The sequence below is a fragment of the Gorilla gorilla genome, chromosome 16 (genome assembly GCF_029281585.2).
Source record: "Gorilla gorilla gorilla isolate KB3781 chromosome 16, NHGRI_mGorGor1-v2.1_pri, whole genome shotgun sequence".
In the NCBI taxonomy this organism is placed as follows: domain Eukaryota; kingdom Metazoa; phylum Chordata; class Mammalia; order Primates; family Hominidae; genus Gorilla; species Gorilla gorilla.
This window is the reverse complement of record NC_073240.2, coordinates 41,357,532-41,378,815: the sequence shown is the minus strand read 5'-3', so window position 1 is coordinate 41,378,815 and position 21,284 is coordinate 41,357,532. Positions and strand designations below refer to the sequence as shown.

Genomic DNA, 21,284 nt, shown 5'->3' with positions numbered 1-21,284 from the left:
TTCTCAGCTATAGGTCCTACCAGGCTCAGTCTGATTTGTTATTTACGTTCCTTTTTCTTTTTTTTTGGAGACGGAGTCTCACTCTGTCACCCAGGCTGGAGTGCAGTGGCGCCATCTCAGCTCACTGCAACCTCTGCCTCCCAGGTTCAAGCAATTCTCCTGCCTCAGCCTCCCAAGTAGCTGGGATTACAGGCATGTGCCAACATGTCCAGCTAATTTTTGTATTTTTAGTAGAGATGGGGTTTCACCATGTTGGCCAGGCTGGTCTTGAACTCCCGACCTCAAGTGATGAAGAAGCACAAAAATACAGTTAGACAGAATGAATAAAATCTAGTATGTGATAACATAAGGTGATTAAAAAATTTTAAAAATAATTATATGTGATACTAAGTTTAGCATAAAAACAGATTTTAGACAGAATCAGTTTATATATCATGAAATCTTTGTACCTCGGCCTCCCAAAGTGCTGCCTACCTCGGCCTCCCAAAGTGCTGGGATTACAGGCATGAGCCACCGTGCCCAGCCTTACTGTTGCTTTTCACAAACTTTAGAACTGAAGAAAATTTTAGGCCAGGTGTGGTGGCTCACACCTGTAATCCCAGCACTTTAGGAGGCCAGTGTGGGTGGATTACTTGAGCCCAGGAGTTTGAGACCATCTTGGGCAACATGTTGAAATCACATCTCCACAAAAATTAGCTGGGGGTGGTGGTGTGCATCTGTAGTCCCAGCTATTCAAGAGGCTGATATGGTAGGATTGCTTGAGCCCAGGGAGGTCAAGGCTGCAGTAAGCCATGATCGTGATACTGCACTCCAGCCTGAGTGACAGAGAGAGACCCTGTCTAAAAAAAAGAAAGAAAAAATTTTAGAAGCAAACATATTAATGCTGGAATCAATCTCTTGCCCCACAAGTATTTTTTATTTGTGGAGCAATCACCTTCAAACTCTTGTTCTTCAAGTCTGATCTGGATCTTTGGGGCTGAGCTCTGTTATGAAGTCATGTTCTAAGAAACAGTAATAATCTCACTTTCTTATTGACCAAAAAAGACATATATATTTAAGACTGGGCACAATGACTCAGGCCTGTAATTCCAGCCCTTTGGGAGGCTGAGGCGAGAAGATCATTTGAGCTCAGGAGTTTGAGACCAGCCTGGGCAACATAGTGAGACTTGGCCTCTCAAAAAAACAAACAAACAAAAAAAGACATAAATATTTAAAAAAAAAAAACAAAAACAGATTAGGAGAAGAATGAGTGATAGACAACATTACTTAGAAACAAATATATGGGGCCAGGCATGGTGGCTCACGCCTGTAATCCCAGCACTTTGGGATACGGAGGCAGATGGATTACTTCAAAAAAAAAGAAAGAAAGAAAAGAAAAGAAATATATCATAAATACTTGTTAAAAGAATGAAAATAGGCTGGGCACAGTGGCTCATGCCTGTAATCCCAGCACTCTGGGAGGCCGAGGTGGATGAATCACCTGAGGTCAGGAGCTTGAAACCAGCCTGGCCAACATGGTGAAACCCTGTCTCTACCAAAAATACACAAATTAGCTGGGTGTGGAGGTGCACGCCTGTAATCCTAGCTACTCAGGAAGCTGAGGCAAGAGAATTGCTTCAACCTGGGAGGCGAAGGTTTTGGTGAGCCGAGATAGGCCACTGCACTCCAGCCTGGGTGACACAGCAAGACTTCGTCTCAAAAAAAAAAAGAATGAAAATAAATGAGCTAGGTACCTACCATCACAAGAAGTTAGAAAAAGAATAGCAAACTGGGTGCAGTGACCGACACCTATAATCCCAGCAATTTGGGAAGCTGAGATGGGAGGATCTCTTGAGCCCAGGAGTCCGAGACCAGCCTGGGCAACATAGTGAGACCACATCTCAAAAACAAGAAAATTTTTTATTTTTTAATTTTTAGATGGGGGTTTCGCTCTTGTTGCCCAGGCTGGAGTGCAATGGTGCGATCTCGGCTCCCTGCAACCTGTCTCCCGGGTTGAAGCAATTCTCCTGCATCAGCCTCCCAAGTAGCTGGAATTACAGGCATGTGCCACCATGACTGGCTAATTTTGTATTTTTAGTAGAGACACGGTTTCTCCATGTTGGTCAGGTTGGTCTCAAACTTTCGACCTCAGGTGATCTGCCCACTTCAGCCTCCCGAAGGGTTGGCATTACAGGCATGAGCCACCATGCCCAGCCAAGAAAAAAAAAATTTTTAGAGATAGGGTCTTGCTATGTTGTGTAGGCTGGATTTGAATTCTTGGCCTCAAGCAACCTGCTTGAACTCGGCCTCCCAAACTTCTGGTGTAACAGGTGTGACCCAATGCACTTGGCCTAATCTCAGTTTTGAATAGGTAGGTGTCTCCAGAGGAAGGTTTCTTTGGTATATCTTCAAAGGTCTATTGGATAAATGCTAAAATATTCTTTATAAAGAAACACTACTCACAAAAGATTTCAAGTAATAAACTTATTTTAATAGTGCAAAATGTAATCTGCTTTCCAACCAATGAAAGAAAAACTTTCAAAAAATTTATGAAACTAGTCAATACCTTGAACAAAGAAAAACACAAATAACTAAGTAAATATTACAATTGTGTACTCCAAACCCAAAAAAGCAGAGACCGTCATTACAAGCCAAATCTTTTTTAGAGTTGGTTGTTGCAGGTTACTAAAATGCATAAAACAAAATCTCTACTTTTCAGACTTACAGAAAAGAAATAACTCCGAAAGCTAACTTAAGTTTCATGGGAAACAGATCATACTGATGACTTTAAAATGTTTTTCAAGGAGTTTACGGAACAGAACATCTATATCTTGATTTTTATGGCAAATGAGGTTTGTCTTGACTTTTGAAGCTTATGTGTCTTTTGACATATAGCTCAGAAGTAAAAACCAATCAAGAGGGACAATAACATTCAGGGGATCCACAGGACTTTAACCTGATCCGAAAACATAAAGCAAAATTTTGAGACAAATTAGCTTAAAAATGCAAATGTATTTTGGTTTATAATTAAATATAAAACAAAAATTATCACAATTAGGATGTGAATGAAGTTTGAGTAAATTTTTTTGTCTACTTCATACATAATATTGGTCATTTAATAATATGTATGACAAGGGTATGGCATCAGAAAACAATACTTACAGCAAGTCTATTATTACTGCTAGAAATTGATGAAACTAGTGTTTTGGATGTGACATTGTTTGACGTGTCATTATTTAATAAAAGAAAATAGAAAATTTTGCTGTAAAACATTCTTCAGAAAATTGGGAACTGCCTAGACAGATGAGTATCTATATACCTCAATGAATTTCTATATACATCTCCTTACTACATCACAAACACAAAAACAACATTAATATATTTACATATATGTACTAGACAAAAATGAATTAACTTTCCCTAGAAAAACTATACTTATTAAGAAAACATTGCTGGGTGTGGTGGCTCACACCTGTAATCCCAGCACTTTGAGAAGCCGAGGCAGGCGGATCACGAGGTCAGGAGATCGAGCCCATCCTGGCTAACATCATGAAACCCCATTTCTACTAAAAAGACAAAAAATTAGCCCAGCATGGTGGTGGGCACCTGTAGTCCCAGCTATTCGGGAGGCTGAGGCAGGAGAATGGCGTGAACCCAGGAGGCAGAGCTTGCAGTGAGCTGAGATCATGCCACTGCACTCCAGTCTGGGTGACAGAGCAAGACTCCGTCTCAAAAAAAAAAAGAAAAAGAAAACATAATAGACACCATAGAATAAAAACCAAAGCCCTCAAAAAAAGATGGCAACCATTTCAATAGCTGAGTGCTATTGCTTTCTCTCTTTTTGTTTTTTTGAGACAGGGTCTTGCTCTGTTGCCTAGGCTGGAGTGCAGTGGAATGGTCTCGGCTTACTGCAACCTCTGCCTCCTGGGCTCAAGTGATCCTCCTGCCTTAAGCTCCTAAGTAGCTGGGACCACAGGCGCAAGCCACCATGACTGGCTAACTTTCGTATTTTTTGTAGAGGTGGGGTTTTGCCATGTTGCCCAGGCTGGTCTTGAATTCCTGGACTCAGGCTATTCACCCACTTTGGCCTCCCAAACTGCTGGTATTACCGGTGTGAGCCACCGCACCCAGCCCTACTTTCTCTTAATAGCATTTTAGTAACGGAGAAAAAGGATAATAGTTTGTAGACAGATACATTTCTACTCCAGAAATATCTGCTAGGCAGAAGCCAGGCAACCTAAAAAATCATAGCTCTATCTAGTTATGGGAAAGTGGCTAATGTTCTTGTCAGTGATAACACTTCTTATACTTAAGTTAATCCTTAGGGCTTGTACTAAAGCAGAAAGCACTAGTTTAGTTAGGAGACATTTTTCCTAAGTGTCCTATTACTTAAACCTTTGGTACAAAGATGAGTAAGTTGATAGTAGGCTATGAGGCCTACCATCCAGACTTCATCACCATCATTCTGCAGAGATCTAAAAAACATACAGATTAACTATAACATCATCAGAAGCAATTTTACTCAGTTTGTAATGACCTAAAAACAAAGGCTGAACAGCAATGGGACCCTGAAATAATATCAAGTACATTCTGCTTGGTTGTTCCAATGGTGGTCCAAGGGTCTAGTGGTAGAAATGGCGGTCCTGAAACAGATCTTGGTAAATTTGCTTGACTACATTCTTCAGGTAGTTGTTCTCCAGTGGCACTTTAGATAGAATGGTAGCAATATCATCTTGGCTGGAAAGAACAAAGGTTAATCAATTTTCCTTTTTTCCGATGGAGTCTTGCTCTGTCGCCCAGGATGGAATGCAGTGGCGCAATCCGCTCACTGCAAGCTCCACCTCCCGGGTTCATGCCATTCTCCTGCCTCAGCCTCCCGAGTAGCTGGGACTACAGGCGCCTGCCACCACGCCCGGCTAATTTTTGTATTTTTAGTAGAGATGGGGTTTCACCATGTTAGTCAGGATGGTCTCGATCTCCTGGCCTTGTGATCCACCCACCTCGGCCTCCCAAAGTGCTGGGATTACAGGCGTGAGCCACCGCGCCCAGCCAGGTTAATCAATTTTTTAAAAAATCTTACACTTGTCTCTAATTCAGTGGAATTTATGTTCTTGGTCTCTCAGTTTCCTAAGAAGCACAAATGAGCATTTCTGGAAATAACCAGATATCCAGTTTGAAATGGGATTCCAAAACAGGGCCTAAGAACCAATTCTATATGTAATTGTGAAGTATCTTAACCTAGCTACTTTTGTTGGTCATAAAAAATCTTAGTCTTGGTGTTTGCTGACAAATATAAGGTGAGCAAATTTTTCCCCACCCCCAGAGTCTTGCTCTGTTGCCCAGGTTGCAGTGCAGTTAGTGGCACAATCTAGGCTCACGGCAACCTCTTTCTCCTGGGTGCAAGCAATTCTCCTACCTCAGCCTCCCGAGTAGCTGGGATTACAGGCACCTGCCACCACACCTGGCTATTTTTTGTATTTTTAGTAGAGATGGGGTTTCATCATGTTGGCCAGGATGGTCTTGAACTCCTGACCTCATGATCCGCCCACCTCGGCATCCAAAAGTGCTGGGATTACAGGCATGAGCCACCACGCCCAGTCAAAAACAAAGGGTTTTGTCATGTTGGCCAGGCTGGTCTCAAACTCCTGGCCTCAAGTGATCTGCCCACCTTGGCCTCCCAAAGTGCTGGGATTACAGGCATGAGCCACCATGCCCGGCCTAGGTGAGCACATTTTTAACTCTGTTATCTTCCAATTTGTCAGCAGTGCATCTAAAAAGTCACAAAATACGTCACAGTCTAGGAGGAATGAAACATTTTTAGGGCTGGTTCCACAGACTCTGTTTTGTTTTGAGAGAGCCTGGTTCTGTCACCCAGGCTGGAGGCCAGTGGCATGATCCTGGCTCACCACAATCTCCACCTCCCAGGCTCAAGCAATCCTGCCACCTCAGCCTCAAGATTAGCTGGGGCTACTCACCACCACACCCAGCTAATTTATGTATGTTTAGTACAGGTGGGGATTCGCCATGTTGGCCAGGCTGTTCTCGTACTCCCGAGCTCAAGTGATCCGCCCACCTCAGCCTCTCAAAGTGCTGCGCTTAAAGGTGTGAGCCATCGTATCCTGCCCTAACTTTTTTTTTTTTTTTTTTTTGAGACGGAGTTTCGCTTTGTCTCCCAGTCTGGAGTGCAGTGGTGCGATCTCAGCTCACTGCAACCTCCACCTCCTGGGTTCAAGCAATTCTCTGCCTCAGCCTCCCCAGTAGCTGGGATTACAGGCGCCCACCGCCACGCCTGGCTAATTTTTTGTATTTTTAGTAGAGGCAGGGTTTCACCAACTTGGCCAGGCTGGTCTTGAACTCCTGACCTCGTGATCCACCTGCCTCGGCCTCCCAAAGTGCTGGGATTACAGGTGTGAGCAACCGTGCCCAGCCGACTCTGTTTTTAAGGCCATAAAAGTTGTTTACATATCATCTGTACTAAGCTAATGGTGAGTTTTTTCCTTCTTGATTCATGTTTTAGGTTGGAGTATTCAAAAAGTGAAGCAGGTACAAAAGAATAGACCAGTGGTCTCCAGCATCCACTGGAGATAGCAATGAAGGTCAATGACTTTAAGAAAAAATTCTTTGCCTGTAATCCCCAGCACTTTGGAAGGCTGAGGTGGGCAGATCACGAGGTCAAGAGATCAAGACCACCCAGGCCAACATGGTGAAACCCCATCTCTACTAAAAATGCAAAAATTAGCTAGGTGTGGTGGCGCTTGCCTTTAAGTCCCAGTTACTCGGGAGGCTGACGCTGGAGAATCACTTGAACCCAGGAGGCAGAGGTTGCAGTGAGCCGAGATCGTGCCACTGCACTAAAGCCTGGTGACAGAGCGAGACTCCATCTCAAACACACACACACACACACACATAAATTCTTCAAAATGAACTCAAGAGAACTGACGTTTAGCTCTCACTATGGTCCACTCATTTGCTGACCACTTTGAGGAATCTTTCAAATAAAATGAACATTAAAAAGTAGCCCTTGCCGGGCGCGGTTGCTCAAGCCTGTAATTCCAGCACTTTGGGAGGCCGAGGTGGGCGGACCACGAGGTCAGGAGATTGAGACCATGGTGAAACCCCATCTCTACTAAAAATACAAAAAATTAGCCGGGTGCGGTGGCAGGCACCTGTAGTCCCAGCTACTCAGGAGGCTGAGGCAGGAGAATGGCGTGAACCCGGGAGGCAGAGGTTGCAGTGAGCCGAGATTGCGCGACTACACTCCAGCCTGGGCAACAGAGCCAGACTCCATCTCAAAAAAAAAAAAAAAAGTAGCCCAGAGTCTTACCCTGTTGGCCCTTTACTCACCTAGTGTTCCCAACATGATTCTGAATGGTGGAAGGTAATGGTACAGATGGATAATAGGCTGAGAGAAACAAAGTTATTTCAAACTTTGCAAATGCTGCAGAGCTAGAGAATAAAAGTCTCAATCTGTAAAAGACAAGATCCACAGTTAAAAATGCAACACAATAATAGCATGAAACACAATTTCTTTTTTTTTTTTTTTGAGACGGAGTCTTGCTCTGTCACCCAGGCTGGAGTGCAGTGCACAATTTTGGCTCACTGCAACCTCCACCTCCCAAGTTCTATCGATTCTCCGAAGTAGCTGGGATTACAGGCGCCTGCCACCACATCCAGCTAAGTTTTGTATTTTTAGTAGAGACAGGGTTTCGCCAATGTGGCCTCAAGCTCCTGACCTCAGGTGATCCGCCTGCCTCACCACCCAAAGTGTTGGGATTACAGGCGTGAGCCACTGTCCCAGCACAATTTCATTTTATTTTTACGCTGGCATGTCAAAGTTAGGCATACATTATTTCTTTTCTTTTTCTTTCTTTTTTTTTTTTTGAGATGGAGCCTCGCTCTGTCACCCAGGCTGGAGTGCAGTGGCGTAATCTCGGCTCACTGCAACCTCCACCTTCCAGGTTCAAGTGATTCTCCTGCCTCAGCCTCCTGATTAGCTGGGACTACAGGTGTGTGCCACCACGCCCAGCTAATTTTTGTATTTTCAGTAGAGATGGGGTTTCACCTTGTTGGCCACATTGATCTTGAACTCCTGACCTCAAGTGATCCACCTGCCTCACTTCCCAAAGTGTTGGGATTACAGGCTCATGTGAGCCACCGTCCCAGCCCAATTTCATTTTCTTTTCACAATGGCATGTCCAACTTAGGTATATATTATTTCTTTTCTTTCTTTTTTTTTTTTTTGAGACAGAGTCTCTTTTTTTTTTTTTTGAGATGGAGTCTCACTCTGTCACCCAGGCTGAGTGCAGTGGCGTGATCTCGGCTTACTGCAACCTCCGCCCTCCAAGTTCAAGCGATTCTCCTGCCTCAGCCTCCCAAGCAGCTGGGATTACAGGCACCTGCCACTGCGCCTGGCTAATTTTTTGTATTTTTAGTAGAGACAGGGTTTCACCATCTTGTCCAGGCTGGTCTTGAACTCCTGACCTCGTGATCCACCCGCCTCGGCCTCCCAAAGTGCTGGGATTACAGGTGTGAGGATATGGAGTCTCTTTGTGCCCAGGCTGGAGGGCAGTGGCAAAATCTCAGCTCACTGCAACCTCCGCCTCCTGGGTTCAAGTGATTCTCCTACCTCAGCCTCCTGAGTAGCTGGGACTACAGGCGCCCACCACCATGCCTGGCTAATTTTTGTATTTTTAGTAGAGACGGGGTTTCACCATATTGGCCAGGCTGGTCTTGAAGTCCTGACCTTGTGATTCGCCCACCTCGGCCTCCCAAAGTGCTGGGATTATAGGAGTGAGCCACTGCGCCCAAGTTGTTGACCAACTTGACCAAGTACTTACTGTATATATATATTCATTTAATAAACTGCTGACCAAGTACTTACTGTTGGGTTGAACTGTATTTCCCAAAATTCATATGTTGAATTCCAAACCCCCAATACCTCAGAAAGTGATCTTATTTGGAAATCTGGTCACTACACAAGTAATATGTTAAGATGAAGTCCTACTAGAGTAAGGTGGGCCCCTAATCCACTATGACTAGTGTCCTTATAAGAAGGGGAAATGTGGACGCAGCCATGCACAATGAAAGACACCACGTGAACATGAAGGGAGAGATCAAGGTTATGCATTTACAAGCCAAGGAATGCCAAAGATTGCCAGCAAACCACCAGACACTGGGAGAAGGCATGGACAGATTCTAACAGCCCTCAGAAAGAACAACACCCGCTTACACCTTAATCTCAGACCTCCAGCCTCCAGAACCTGTTAAGGTACCCAATTTGTAGTACTCTGTCATGGCAGTCCTTGGGAACTAATACACTTACTCATTATTATTAATATCTATGTTCATTAGGTTATAATTTGGTCCCCATCTCTTTAAATACTCAATCTCCTCTCCAAGTAGTCTGCAATGGTGCACTACCAGTGAGAATTCTTCAAGCATCTAGAAAAAGTGGGAAAAAAAATCCAATGAAATTATGAAAACATTTCAATGCTTAGTGGCTCACTTACAAAGAACTCAAAAAAGTTAAACAATTGAATACATTTATCATTTCAGGATCCACTATTATTTATGTAAAGTTTCAGTTCTGCTTTTTTTGGAAAGATATCACAAATTTTCCTTTAAATACTTCAATCGGGCTTTACCTTGGGTAACTGATGCTGGGTTGTACATGTCTTCTTCCAGGATTCCTTTTCTTCAACGTACTGGAAAATAAGCTTATGAACTAAAAGGGAGGAAGGAGGAGCTTGATCCTCTGGGGAAGGAAAAAAAAAAGCAAAAGCAGGTTATTACTTATGACTCATATATTTTATGTAAGTGAAAAATACTATATTATATAAGCTAGAAATATTCTCAAACTACCAGGTACATAAGTATTCTCTCCATTTTTTTTTCTTTTTTTTCTGGAGTCTCCTGTTTCCCTCTGTCACCCAGGCTGGAGTACCATGGCGTGATCTTGGCTCACTGCAACCTCTGCCTTCCCAGTTCAAGCAATTCTCCTGCCTCAGCCTCCTGAGTAGCTGGAATTACAGGCGTCTGCCACCATACCTGGCTAATTTTTGTATTTTTAGTAGAGAGGGGGCTTCACCATTTTGGACAGACTGGTCTTGAACTCCTGATGTCAGGTAATCCACCCGCCTTGGCCTCCCAAAGTGCTGGGATTACAGGCATGAGCCACCATGCCCAGATGTATTCTCTCCATTTTTATTTTCAAACATGATTATAACATGTATGGTGAAGATAGGACATTTCTACAAAAACTCAAGACTTTATCACATATAGAAACAGTACTTGAGTAAGAGTGTGGGTTTACATGTAACACAGACCTGAGTTTAAATCCTGGATTTCATTTCTTTTTTTGAGACGGAGTGTCACTCTATTGCCCAGGCTGGAGTGCAGTGGCATGATCTCAGCTCACTGCAACCTCCGCCTCCCGGATTCAGGCAATTCTCCTGCCTCAGCCTCCCGAGTAGCTGGGACTACAGGCACACACCACAATGCCCGGCTAATTTCTTCGTATTTTTAGTAGAGACAGGGTTTCACTATGTTGGCCAGGCTGGTCTTGAACTCCTGACCTCCAGTGATCCACCCGCCTTGGTCTCCCAAAGTGCTGGGATTACAGGTGTGAGCCACGGCACCCAGCAATCCTGGCTTTCTTTAATACCTAAGTGATCCTAGACACAACACTTAAGTTTTTTGATCTGTAGTTTCCTAATTTGTAAAATGGGGGACAAATCGCATGGACTTCATAGTGTTAATTTAAGTAATACACATGCCTGATACAGAATAAGTGCTCATAACAGTAATTTTTAAATTATGAAAATAGCTACTATTAATCATTGCTCAAGACCCAGTAATAATTTTTTTTTTTTTTTTGAGACGGAGTCTCGTTCTGTCGCCCAGGCTGGAATGCAGTGGCGCGATCTCGGCTCACTGCAAGCTCCGCCTCCCGGGTTCACGCCATTCTCCTGCCTCAGCCTCCCAAGTAGCTGGGACTACAGGCGCCAGCCACCACGCCCGGCTAATTTTTTTGTATTTCTTAGTAGAGACGGGGTTTCATCGCGTTAGCCAGGATAGTCTCGATCTCCTGACCTTGTAATCTGTCCGCCTAGGCCTCCCAGAGTGCTGGGATTACAGGCGTGAGCCACCATGCCCGGCCTGTAATAATTTTTTTTAAATCTTTTTTTTTTTTTTTGAGATGGAGCCTTGCTCTGTCACCCAGCTTGAAGTGCAGTGGCGCGATCTTGGCTCACTGCAACCTCCATCTCCCGGGTTCAAGCAATTCTCCTGCCTCAGACTCCTGAGTAGCTGTGATTACAGGCACCCATCACCGCGCCCAACTAATTTTTGTATTTTTAGTAGAGATGGGTTTCATCATGTTGGCCAGGCTGGTCTCGAACTCCTGACCTCGTGATCTGCCTTCCTCGGCCTCCCAAAGTGCTGGGATTACAGGTGTGAGCCACCGTGCCCAGCCTTATTTTTTATTTTTGAGACAAGGTCTCACTCTGTCGCCAGGCTGGACTGCAGTGGCATAATCTTGGCTCACCACAACCTCCACCTCCCAGGTTCAAGTGATTCTCCTGCCTCAGCCTCCTGAGTAGCTAGGGCTACAGGAGGGCGCCACCACACCCGGCTAGTTTTTGTATTTTTAGCAGAGACGGGGTTTCACCATGTTAGTCAGGCTGGTCTCAAACTCCTGACCCCTGGTGATCCACCTGCCTCAGCCTCCCAAAGTGCTGGCATTAAAGGCATGAGCCATAGTGCCCAGCCCCAACAAATTTTTAGAGGCTTAAATGTTTTCTACTTACCGTCTAACAGAGATTGAAAATTGACATCAACAATCTTCCTGTAACGCTTGTCCAGGAAAGGGAAACCAACTAGAAAGAACCAGAATAATGATTTTAAAAAAATTTTTTAAACAGAGAGTCTCACTTTGTCTCCCAGGCTGGAGTGCAATGGCGCAGTCTTGGCCCACTGCAAGCTCAGCCTCCCAGGTTCAAGCGATTCTCCTGCCTCAGCCTCCTGAGTAGCTGGGACTACAGGCGCCCGCCACCACACCTGGCTAATTTTTTGTACTTTTAGTAGACATGGGGTTTCACCATGTTAGCCAGGATGGTCTCGATCTCCTGACCTCGTGATCCGCCTACCTCAGCCTCCCAAAGTGCTCGGATTACAGGCATGAGCCATCGTGCCTGGCCTTTTTTTTTTTTTTTTAAACTACCTGATTTGAAGCCACATAAAACTCAGTACTTTAGAATCCTACTCCTTCTGTGTAGCAGAGTTTTTTCTACAGGAAGTTGAAGGGTTATCCTTGAATCATTATTCTCTGTATCTAGTAAAGGCTCCCCTGAGACTGTTCAACTACATTGATTGGTATGTCTTTGAAGGACATTTAAAAGGTAGTACACAGCTATATTTGTTAAGGCCTCCTCTTTTAACCCCTAACTTCTGTGCAAAGATAATTTTATTTTCAGCAATCATATAAGGAAAATGGTTATCATCTCTCTACAACTCCTATCATTGTATAAATACAGTAAAAATGAGTTATGCTTTTAGCATTGCTATAATACATTTTAGGTAGCTGAGATAGCTGCTCGCTCCTCCAGACTCTAGAGTTATCTCTGTCTCCTGAATTGATTATTTTCTCTTTATTGAATGCTTTGTTACATATTTTCTATGTGTTAGGCACTGTGGATACCATGAGAAAAACAGCATACTCAAACTGTGCCCTCAAGCTTACAACTCAGGGAGACACACAGATAACTGCACTAATAAACACAGCAAGAACTACAAACTATGCTAAGTACTATTAAGGAAAACCACAGAAAGCAAGAACATACAACAGAACGGTGAGAAACTGATCACTGAGAGCTGAGCTCTTACAATTATTAGTAGGAGTTCATTAGTGAAGTGGGGGAAAACAGCGTTCGGGCATAAGAAACATCAGCATGAAGGTGTTGAGATAGGATGAATATGGCTGAGCAGGAAACACCATGATCATTTAAGGAAATAAAAGAAGTCCACTGTGGCCAACGTGCAGAGGTAGGAAGGTAGTATGAGATAGGAAAAGGAGAAAAATTCAATTCAGGCAATGCTTCATAGGCTAGATCAAATACTTTGATCATTAGCCTAAGAGTAATAGGTGCATAGTCAGATTTTCAGTAATCACTATAGCTTCAGGGAGGAGGAGGAGAAGATCCATAAAGTCCAGTTGGAATGTTACTGTAGTCATCTAGGTTAGAGATGATTATTGACAGAACAGATGAAAAACAGCGGATGAATATTAAGAAATTAAAACCAGTAGGTTGGGTGCTGTGGTTCATGCCTGTAATCCAGCACTTTGGGAGGCCAAGGTGGGCAAATCGCTTGAGGTCAGGAGTTGAGACCAGCCTGGACAACACACATGGTGAAACCCCATCCCCACAAAATATAAAAAAATTAGCCGGGTGTGGTGGTGCATGCCTGTAATCCCAGCTACTTGGAAGGCTGAGGCAGGAGAATCACTTGAACCCAGGAGGCAGAGGTTGCAGTGAGCAGAGATTGCACTACTGCACTTCAGCCTGGGTGGCAGAGTGAAACTGTCTCAAAAAAATAAATAAATAAAAATAAATAAATAAATAAAAACAAAAAGCATGTCTTACTGATGATCTGAATATGTACAGCGAGGGAGAAAGAGGTATAGAGTGATTCCTAAGTTTTAATTTTGGACCTGGACAGAAGGCAACGCTATTCATTGAGGAAAGAAACTTTCAAGGAGAATCAGGTTTAGAGGCCCAGAGATTGTGAAGATCCTAAGTTCCAATACGGCCATGTTTGCCCATGGTTGGCCATGTTGATGCTGACTGGTTAAAGAGAAAATACCTAAACGACACTGACAATTAGTAAACTCCAACAAAACAGCTGGGCCTCTGTCCAGTTACCATATAGTGATTTCCACCCTATATAGTGATTTTATCCTTTTAGATGATAAACCCACCTATACACACAGAACTTCCAATTAACTTGTTAGGGCCTCATTCTTTTTTTTTTTTTTTTTTTTTTTTGAGACAGAGTTTTGCTCTGTTGCCCAGGCTGGAGTGCAGTGGCACGATCTTGGCTCACTGCAACCTCCACCTCCTGGGTTCAAATGATTCTCCTGTCTCAGCCTCCCGAGTAACTAGGATTACAGGTGCATGCCCAGCTCATTTTTTGTAGTTTTAGTAGAGACGGGGTCTCACCATGTTGGCCAGGCCGGTTTCGAACTCCTGACCTCAGATGATCCGCCCACCTCAGCCTCCCAAAGTGCTGGGAGTACAGGCGTGAGCTGCAGGGCCTCACTCTTAAGTAAAAAAAGAAAAAAAAAAAAAAAAAAAAAAGAATCTCCAGCCATTAGGGTAAATTCTCTATTCTCTATCACGAAAGATGGAGATGAAAAGAAAGAAACTCATAGTAAATAGACATGAGTAGCATGTTTATCCATTATTTGGATAGCAAAATTTTTATTTAATGTAATTCAACAAAGGGCAACGTTCACTAATTCCATTTTTATTTTATTCTTTACAAAATAAAATAAAATTCTGCTATCAATAAAGTGACTGTTCTAAGACTTTCAGCAGTGCTCTCATCATGCCAATAGTTATCAGTATAGTAAAATAAAGATTTGAATTTTTAGTGAGTGTAGCCATTCATTTTTCTGTAAAAGAATTCTCTCACTTTGGCTCCTTACCAACTGACTCTTCAAAGGTGATGGTGAGTTGTATCGTGTCATAAACAAAGGTGAATACAGCTTGATCATCACTCCACTCAACGACATCCCACTCAGACAAGCTGTAGAGAGATAAACAAGATTTTTAAAAAGCATTTTTAAAATTAACATAAAAGAGAACTTCTGATACCACCCAAACAGTACCAACAGCAGCTGCTAATGTTTTTCCACTGGACTGGGAGAAAATATTTCAATTCATATATTGTGAATGTACAAACTTAAGCTTTTGAAATAACTAAGAACCCAATCTTGAGTTGTATATCGGAGAAACACCAAGTCTACGCAAAGAAAAGTATAAAATATGGAAAAATTATAATTCCATAGTTCTTCTACTCTATTTCCAGCTTACTGTTGAGTACACTGACTCTTTTTGAAACACCACTGTATAGGTTAAAAACAGCAACACATTAAAAATACATCAATTGCTCCAATCGGTTTAAACAACCACAAGGTACAGAATAAAACACAAACAAATGATGCCTGCATTTCCTTACCTCAACTGATCCAGTAGCTCTTCAGTTCTATTTCTTTGTTTTTGCATAAAGTCTATTTGAGCAAGGGTCTGCTCTTTTTGTACCTCCAGTTCTAAGAGATTTCTGCAAATAAAAGCAGGTATTCAGAGAGATAAGGCTTTTGTTAGAGAATTCAGACTCTATCAATATAAAAGGTTTATGATAAGAAGTCACATGCTACATGACTCCCCATTGAGGTAATAATGTTAGGTGTATGGCATCCATTTCTGCATTCTTAGTTTTTTTTTTTTTTTTTAATAAGCATTAATCTAGAAGTGGGTCTACCTGGGAAAGGCATAAATCATTGTTTTTCAAATTAGGATTCATGAAGATATCCTTGGGATTCACATGTTAAGATAATTTTTAAATACTACATTTTTATTTTTGATAAAAAGCAAAAATATAAAAATATAAGCATAATGTAGATCATAAGATATACTTTAAAACTGAGACATGTCACAGGGTTTTTTTTTTTTTTGCCTGTATTTGGTTTTGTTTAGTTGTTAGAGCTAAACAGAACATATCTTTGTTAATCATTTTGCTAGCATCAATTTAATTTCAGCCAAACACTATCACCTGTCAAATTAATGTTGTCAACTAGAATTTTAGTGGCTTTGTCATTATTTCTATTTATTTTCTTTTACACTTACAGTTGAATAAGATTCATAGGCCTAAGAAATATATACTTCATTTTATACTTGTTTATATTTACATTTATTAAACAAAAAGGATACTGGTAATATTCAAGCTTGAGAAACACTGTTGTGGATAAATGCCCTGTAAACAATAAGTGCTTCAAAACTACTGTTGACTAAGATGGACTCTAGGTTTCCATTCAAAGTGGAGAAGCCCTGAGTCAGCCTCAGTCAAGACTCATGTCCCCAAATCCTGTCAGTCTCTGGAGGCAGGAAGTCATCTAGCCTTCTGTAGTTTAGCATTATATTTTCTAACACTTGGATTGAAGGCTGACCTTTGAAGCTCCTCTTCTTCAGTTTTCAGCTGTTCCAATTCTTTGGAAACAGGAAAAAAAAAAAAAAACAGAACAAACATATTAGAATGTTGCCACAAAAATCATCTGTTTTATTGAAAATTCTGACTTAATCTCACCAAAGTATATAAACAAACTCAGAACAGAAGGGCTTCCCCCACACCCATTTATCTCCTTAACTAATTCAATTACCTTTTTCTGCAGCTCTCATTTCAGAATCCCATTCTTCCACAGGATTGTTTTTCTCTTCATCCTCCAAATTCTTAGTTTCTAAAGTAGACAGTATTTGTTAGAATAATTCAGTGAAAAATAGTAAAAAAAGAAAATAAAGTAAGGAAAAAAAGAATAATTCAATCAAAAACAATTTATTAAACAACGACAGATTGTTTCTTTGGTAGTAGGAAGTTCAGAAGTTCTAGTCTGATGGTTTCTATTTTTTTTTTTTTCTGTGAAAGAGAAAGTAAGGTAGTCAACAAAGGGGTGAACTTTAGACTATGGAATTCATGTACTCATGGTCAATTCAGTGCAAAAAACATGTACTAGGCACTTAATATGTATGAAATATAGTCCTAGGGACTCTGAAGGAGATGGAGAAAAAGAAGAGCTGATTCCTGCCTCCACAGAGCTTATAATTTAATCAGGAAGATAAACTATACAGAATAACTATAATACAAGTAGATGTGATGGGTAATGTAAGAAGTACTAACAAAAGAGCCATGAGAGCTCAAGGAAAAGAGACTACTTTCTTTGGTGAAAAACAGAAAGAGAACGTAGTATGTAGTAGCAAAGACCAAAGTAGAAATGATCAGGCTAGTGGCATGTGCCTATAGTCCCAACTACTCAGGAGGCTGAGGAAGGAGGATTCCTTGAGCCCAGGAGTTTGAAGCTGCAGTGAGCTATGATCATGCCACTGCACCCCAGCCTGGGCAACAGAATGAGACTCTGACTCTCTCTCTTTTTTTTTTTTTTTAATAAAAGAAAAAGGCAGGCGTAGTGGCTGATGCCTGATATCCTAGCACTTTGGGAGGCTGAGATGGGCAGATCACTTGAGGCCAGGAGTTGAGACCAGCCTGGCCAAGATGGTGAAACATCATCTCTACTAAAAATACAAAAATTAGCTGGGGGTGGTGGTGCATGCCTGTAATCCCAGCTGCCTGGGAGGCTGAGGCACAAGAATTGCTTGAATCCAGGAGGCAGAGGTTGTAGTGAGCAGAGATCATGCCACTGCACTCCAGCCTGGGTGACAGAGAGAGATTCTGTCTCAAAAAAGTGGCAGAACTGCATAAAAATAGCAATGTTTGGTTGGAATTTAAGAGGTGTATGGGAGTAGTAACAAATCATGTAAATCTGAAAACAACTGTAGAAGATATGAAATGTCAAGCTCAGAAGTTTGGACTTTTTTTTTTTTTCTTTAAGCCAACCACAGAGAAAGTTAAGTTTGGGCCAGGCGCGGTGGCTCACGCCCGTAATCCCAGCACTTTGGGAGGCCGAGGCGGGCAGATCACCTGAGGTCGGGAGTTCGAGATCAGCCTGACCAACATGGAGAAACCCCCGTCTCTACTAAAAATACAAAAAAAAAAAAAAAAAAAAAAAATTAGCAGGGCCTGGTGGTGCATGCCTGTAATCCCAGCTACTCGGGAAGCTCAGGCAGGAAAATCGCTTGAATCCGGGAGGCGGAGGTTGCAGTGAGCAGAGATTGTGCCATTGACTCCAGCCTGGGTAACGAGAGTGAAATACCATCTCAAAAAAAAAAAAAAAAGAAAGAAAGTTAAGTTTGGACTTTGTAATAAATGGAAAGACAGAAGTTTTTCAGAGGAGTAACATTAATGAAAACTGTCTTTCATAATTATTAATCTGGCAGCAATGTGCAGGTTGGAATGGAAGAAGGTGGAATAATGGTAAGAATGTATAAAGATTAGTTAGAAGACTGAAATAGCACATTTCAGAATTAAGGTGAGCCTTAATAGGAAAGGAAAATAAACACATGAGATGCTGAAGCTGCCAATGACAGGACTTGTTAAGAGAGCCTCAAAGACAATGAAAGTATTGAGCTTTTACAATGTATAAGAATTGTGACTGCTATAAATAAAGATGAGAAACATCATAAGAGAGAACAAGTTTTTGGATTTTATTTTTGAGCTCGGAGAATATATTTAAATTTATTTATTTAGTTCGCTCTGTTGCACAGGCTGGAGTGCAGTGGTGTGATCTTGCCTCACTGTAGTCTTGACCTCCTGGGCTCAAGAGATCTTCCTGCCTCAGCCTCCCAAGTAGCTAGGACTACAGGTATGTGCCGCCACGCTGAGCTAATCTCTTGTTTTTTGTAGAGATAGTGCCTCACTCTGTTGCCCAGGCTGTATTCACAGTTTAAGGTGTTTAAGGATATTTTTTGCATACAGGTTTAGAAGGAAGCTAGAAATTGAGTCTAGAATTCAAGAAAGAGAGGCTAAAGACGCCCTCACCTGAAATGATTATAAGCTACTTTAGGGCAAAATCTGTGTCTTAAATATTTTTATTTCTTTTCTGATACTAATAAGCACAGTATCTGGCATGCAGTATATGCTCAAAAAATGCTTGAGGAATTTAAATTTGGGAATCAGTCACATAATTATTAAGGCACACGAAAGCACTAGGGGAGAGAATATAGAAAAGAACAGATGATAAAATCTAAATCCCCACAAGGGATCAGTTAGAGAAAGAGAGGCCAACAGAGAAGCTGGATTGAGCAGCCAGGAGAAAACAACTGGGTCAAGATAGTGCATTATCACAGAGATTAAGGGAGATGAACATTTCAGGAAGAAAAGAACAGTCATCAATGTCAAATGCTGAAAGAGGTCAAAATGGCTAAGGACTGAGAAGAACAAAATTTGATGACTATGCAGAATTACGTGATCTTTGAGAAAGGAGTTTCAGGAGAGTAACTCTAAAAAGTTGGGATTATGAAAGACCAAACTGAAAGGATAGATGGTTTTCAAACTGAGATAAATTCATCTATTAAAAAACACAAAATTACAGTCTGGGTTATCTTGAGCAACTCTTGATTGTATTATGGATGACTATAGTAAAGGAACTTTAACTTGCTCTAATTTATTTATTTATTTTATTATTTTTTTTTTGAGAGGGAGTCTCGCTCTGTCACCCAGGCTGGAATGCAGTGGTGCAATCTTGGCTCACTGCAACCTGCACATCCTGGGTTCAAACTATTCTCCTGCCTCAGCCTCCCGAGTAGCTGGAGTACAGGCGCCCGTCACCATGCCCAGCTAATTTTAAAATTTTTAGTAGAGATGGGGTTTCACCATGTTGGCCAGGCTGGTCTCGAACTCCTGACCTCAGGTGATCTGCCCGGCTCGGCCTCCCAAAGTGCTGGGATTACAGGCGTGAGCCACTGCACCCGGCCAATTTACTCTAATTTAATATCTCAAGTTGCTAATACAAGTCTTCAATATCATGGTACCAACATTCTCTACTGTAGGAGAGCATTTAGATAAAATTAAATTTTCTTTTGGAAAAGTATTTAAAATACTTTACCTGTTTCCATCTCAGTGAGGCAGTTATTGATCTTCTTAAGTATTTTATCCATCTCATCCATCTTTATTTGAAGTTTCTCCCTCTCATTCTAAATACAAAAGATTATAGACTGTCAAGTTAAACCTCTAAAGAAAATATTATAAATGGTTCAAACTGCTCACATAATCGCTCTATCATGATCACAAACAGGCAAATCTTTTTTTTTTTTTTTTTTTTTGAGGCGGAGTCTCATTCTGTCACCCAGGCTGGAGTGCAGTGGCGCCATCTGGGCTCATTGCAAGCTCCGCCTCCCGGGTTCATGCCATTCTCCTGCCTCAGCCTCCTGATTAGCTGGGACTACAGGTGCCTGCCACCATGCCTGGCTAATTTTTTGTATTTTTAGTAGAGACGGGGTTTCACCGTGTTAGCCAGGATGGTCTCGATCTCCCGACCTCGTGATCCGCCCGCCTCGGCCTCCCAAAGTGCTGGGATTACAGGCGTGAGCCACCGCGCCCAGCCCACAAACAGGCAAATCTTAAAATGAAGGTCAAAGTTTTAGGTTGGAACTTAAAAAATAAAAGTAAATTTTATTAAAATAAGTTTTAGCCAAAAGAACTCTGGAAAATAAAATAAGTTTATTTTATAAATTTAATAAAATATTTTATTAAAAGAAAATGAAATAATTTAAAAAGCATATTGACATAAAACTAATTCTGGTACTTTATTTTAGCATTTCTATAGGTGTTCCATGGAATACAATATATTAATATTACTTAAAAACATTTCTATAATAAATTAAACATAGGAAACAGTGGTCAAAAAGAATTACAGCATTTATGCTTAGACTTTAAAAAATTATATTTCTCTGAAAGGGCATATTGCTTGCAATATTTCCTATACTTACTTGCCAATGGAAAGTTTTTTTATGCAGAGCCTTTTAAAAAAGCTAATCATTTTGGGAAATGCTACTTTAAACACATGTGCATACATATACAGCTTAGTATGGACTATGAAGAAGATAATACTATGGTACAGTCCTTAGCAATGGGAGACCAGAATCCTATGTATTTTATTTCAGTATGTATGATGGATAATAGTATTTGAGATGAGACATAGGCCCACATTAGTAATTATATTCCAGTATTACTCAAGATGTCAGGATTTGCCACTTTTGACAAATTGAACCTTACCTCTTAATTGTAAGTTTTTGCCCAAGTCTTATTCACATGTCTTCTAAGGAAGATTCTTCATATTCTATAACCACTAGAAAGTAATTTTAATATCTCTCTCTTTCTATGATATTAACTGTCTCAAATTACCTGAGCTGACTGCACCAGCTTGCCATACAGAGCCACTTTTCCTTGGTGAGTGAAGACTTTAGTCATCTTGGTAAAACATGACTTTATTTTGTTAAGATAAATTCCAAAGGCCTTCAGCTGGAAGGGAAAGTTATAGAGAACATTGTACTAAAACAAACGAGTCAGAAGAGGTAAATGGTCTAGGAAGGCTAGGCTTTGCCTATCCTAAGGCAGGATATTTGTCATTTGCAAATTTA

The 21,284-nt window shown here is 41.4% G+C and overlaps 1 protein-coding gene across 1 annotated transcript in view; it reads right to left on the bottom strand.

Annotated features, from left to right (window-relative positions):
* Nucleotides 1-2,448: 2,448 nt before the first annotated feature.
* The window catches only part of KNL1 (kinetochore scaffold 1), a 70,410-nt gene continuing 51,574 nt past the window's right edge, over nt 2,449-21,284 (bottom strand). The window contains exons 16-26 of the mRNA XM_019011332.4: nt 21,049-21,165; nt 19,751-19,838; nt 16,415-16,492; nt 16,205-16,244; nt 15,217-15,318; nt 14,684-14,784; nt 11,787-11,855; nt 9,624-9,733; nt 9,302-9,420; nt 7,324-7,446; nt 2,449-4,716 (exon numbers count right to left, since the gene is read on the bottom strand). Of these exons, the coding sequence (XP_018866877.4) occupies nt 4,602-4,716; nt 7,324-7,446; nt 9,302-9,420; nt 9,624-9,733; nt 11,787-11,855; nt 14,684-14,784; nt 15,217-15,318; nt 16,205-16,244; nt 16,415-16,492; nt 19,751-19,838; nt 21,049-21,165 (1,062 nt within the window). The 3' untranslated portion in view covers nt 2,449-4,601. The remainder of the gene's footprint in view (nt 4,717-7,323; nt 7,447-9,301; nt 9,421-9,623; nt 9,734-11,786; nt 11,856-14,683; nt 14,785-15,216; nt 15,319-16,204; nt 16,245-16,414; nt 16,493-19,750; nt 19,839-21,048; nt 21,166-21,284) is intronic.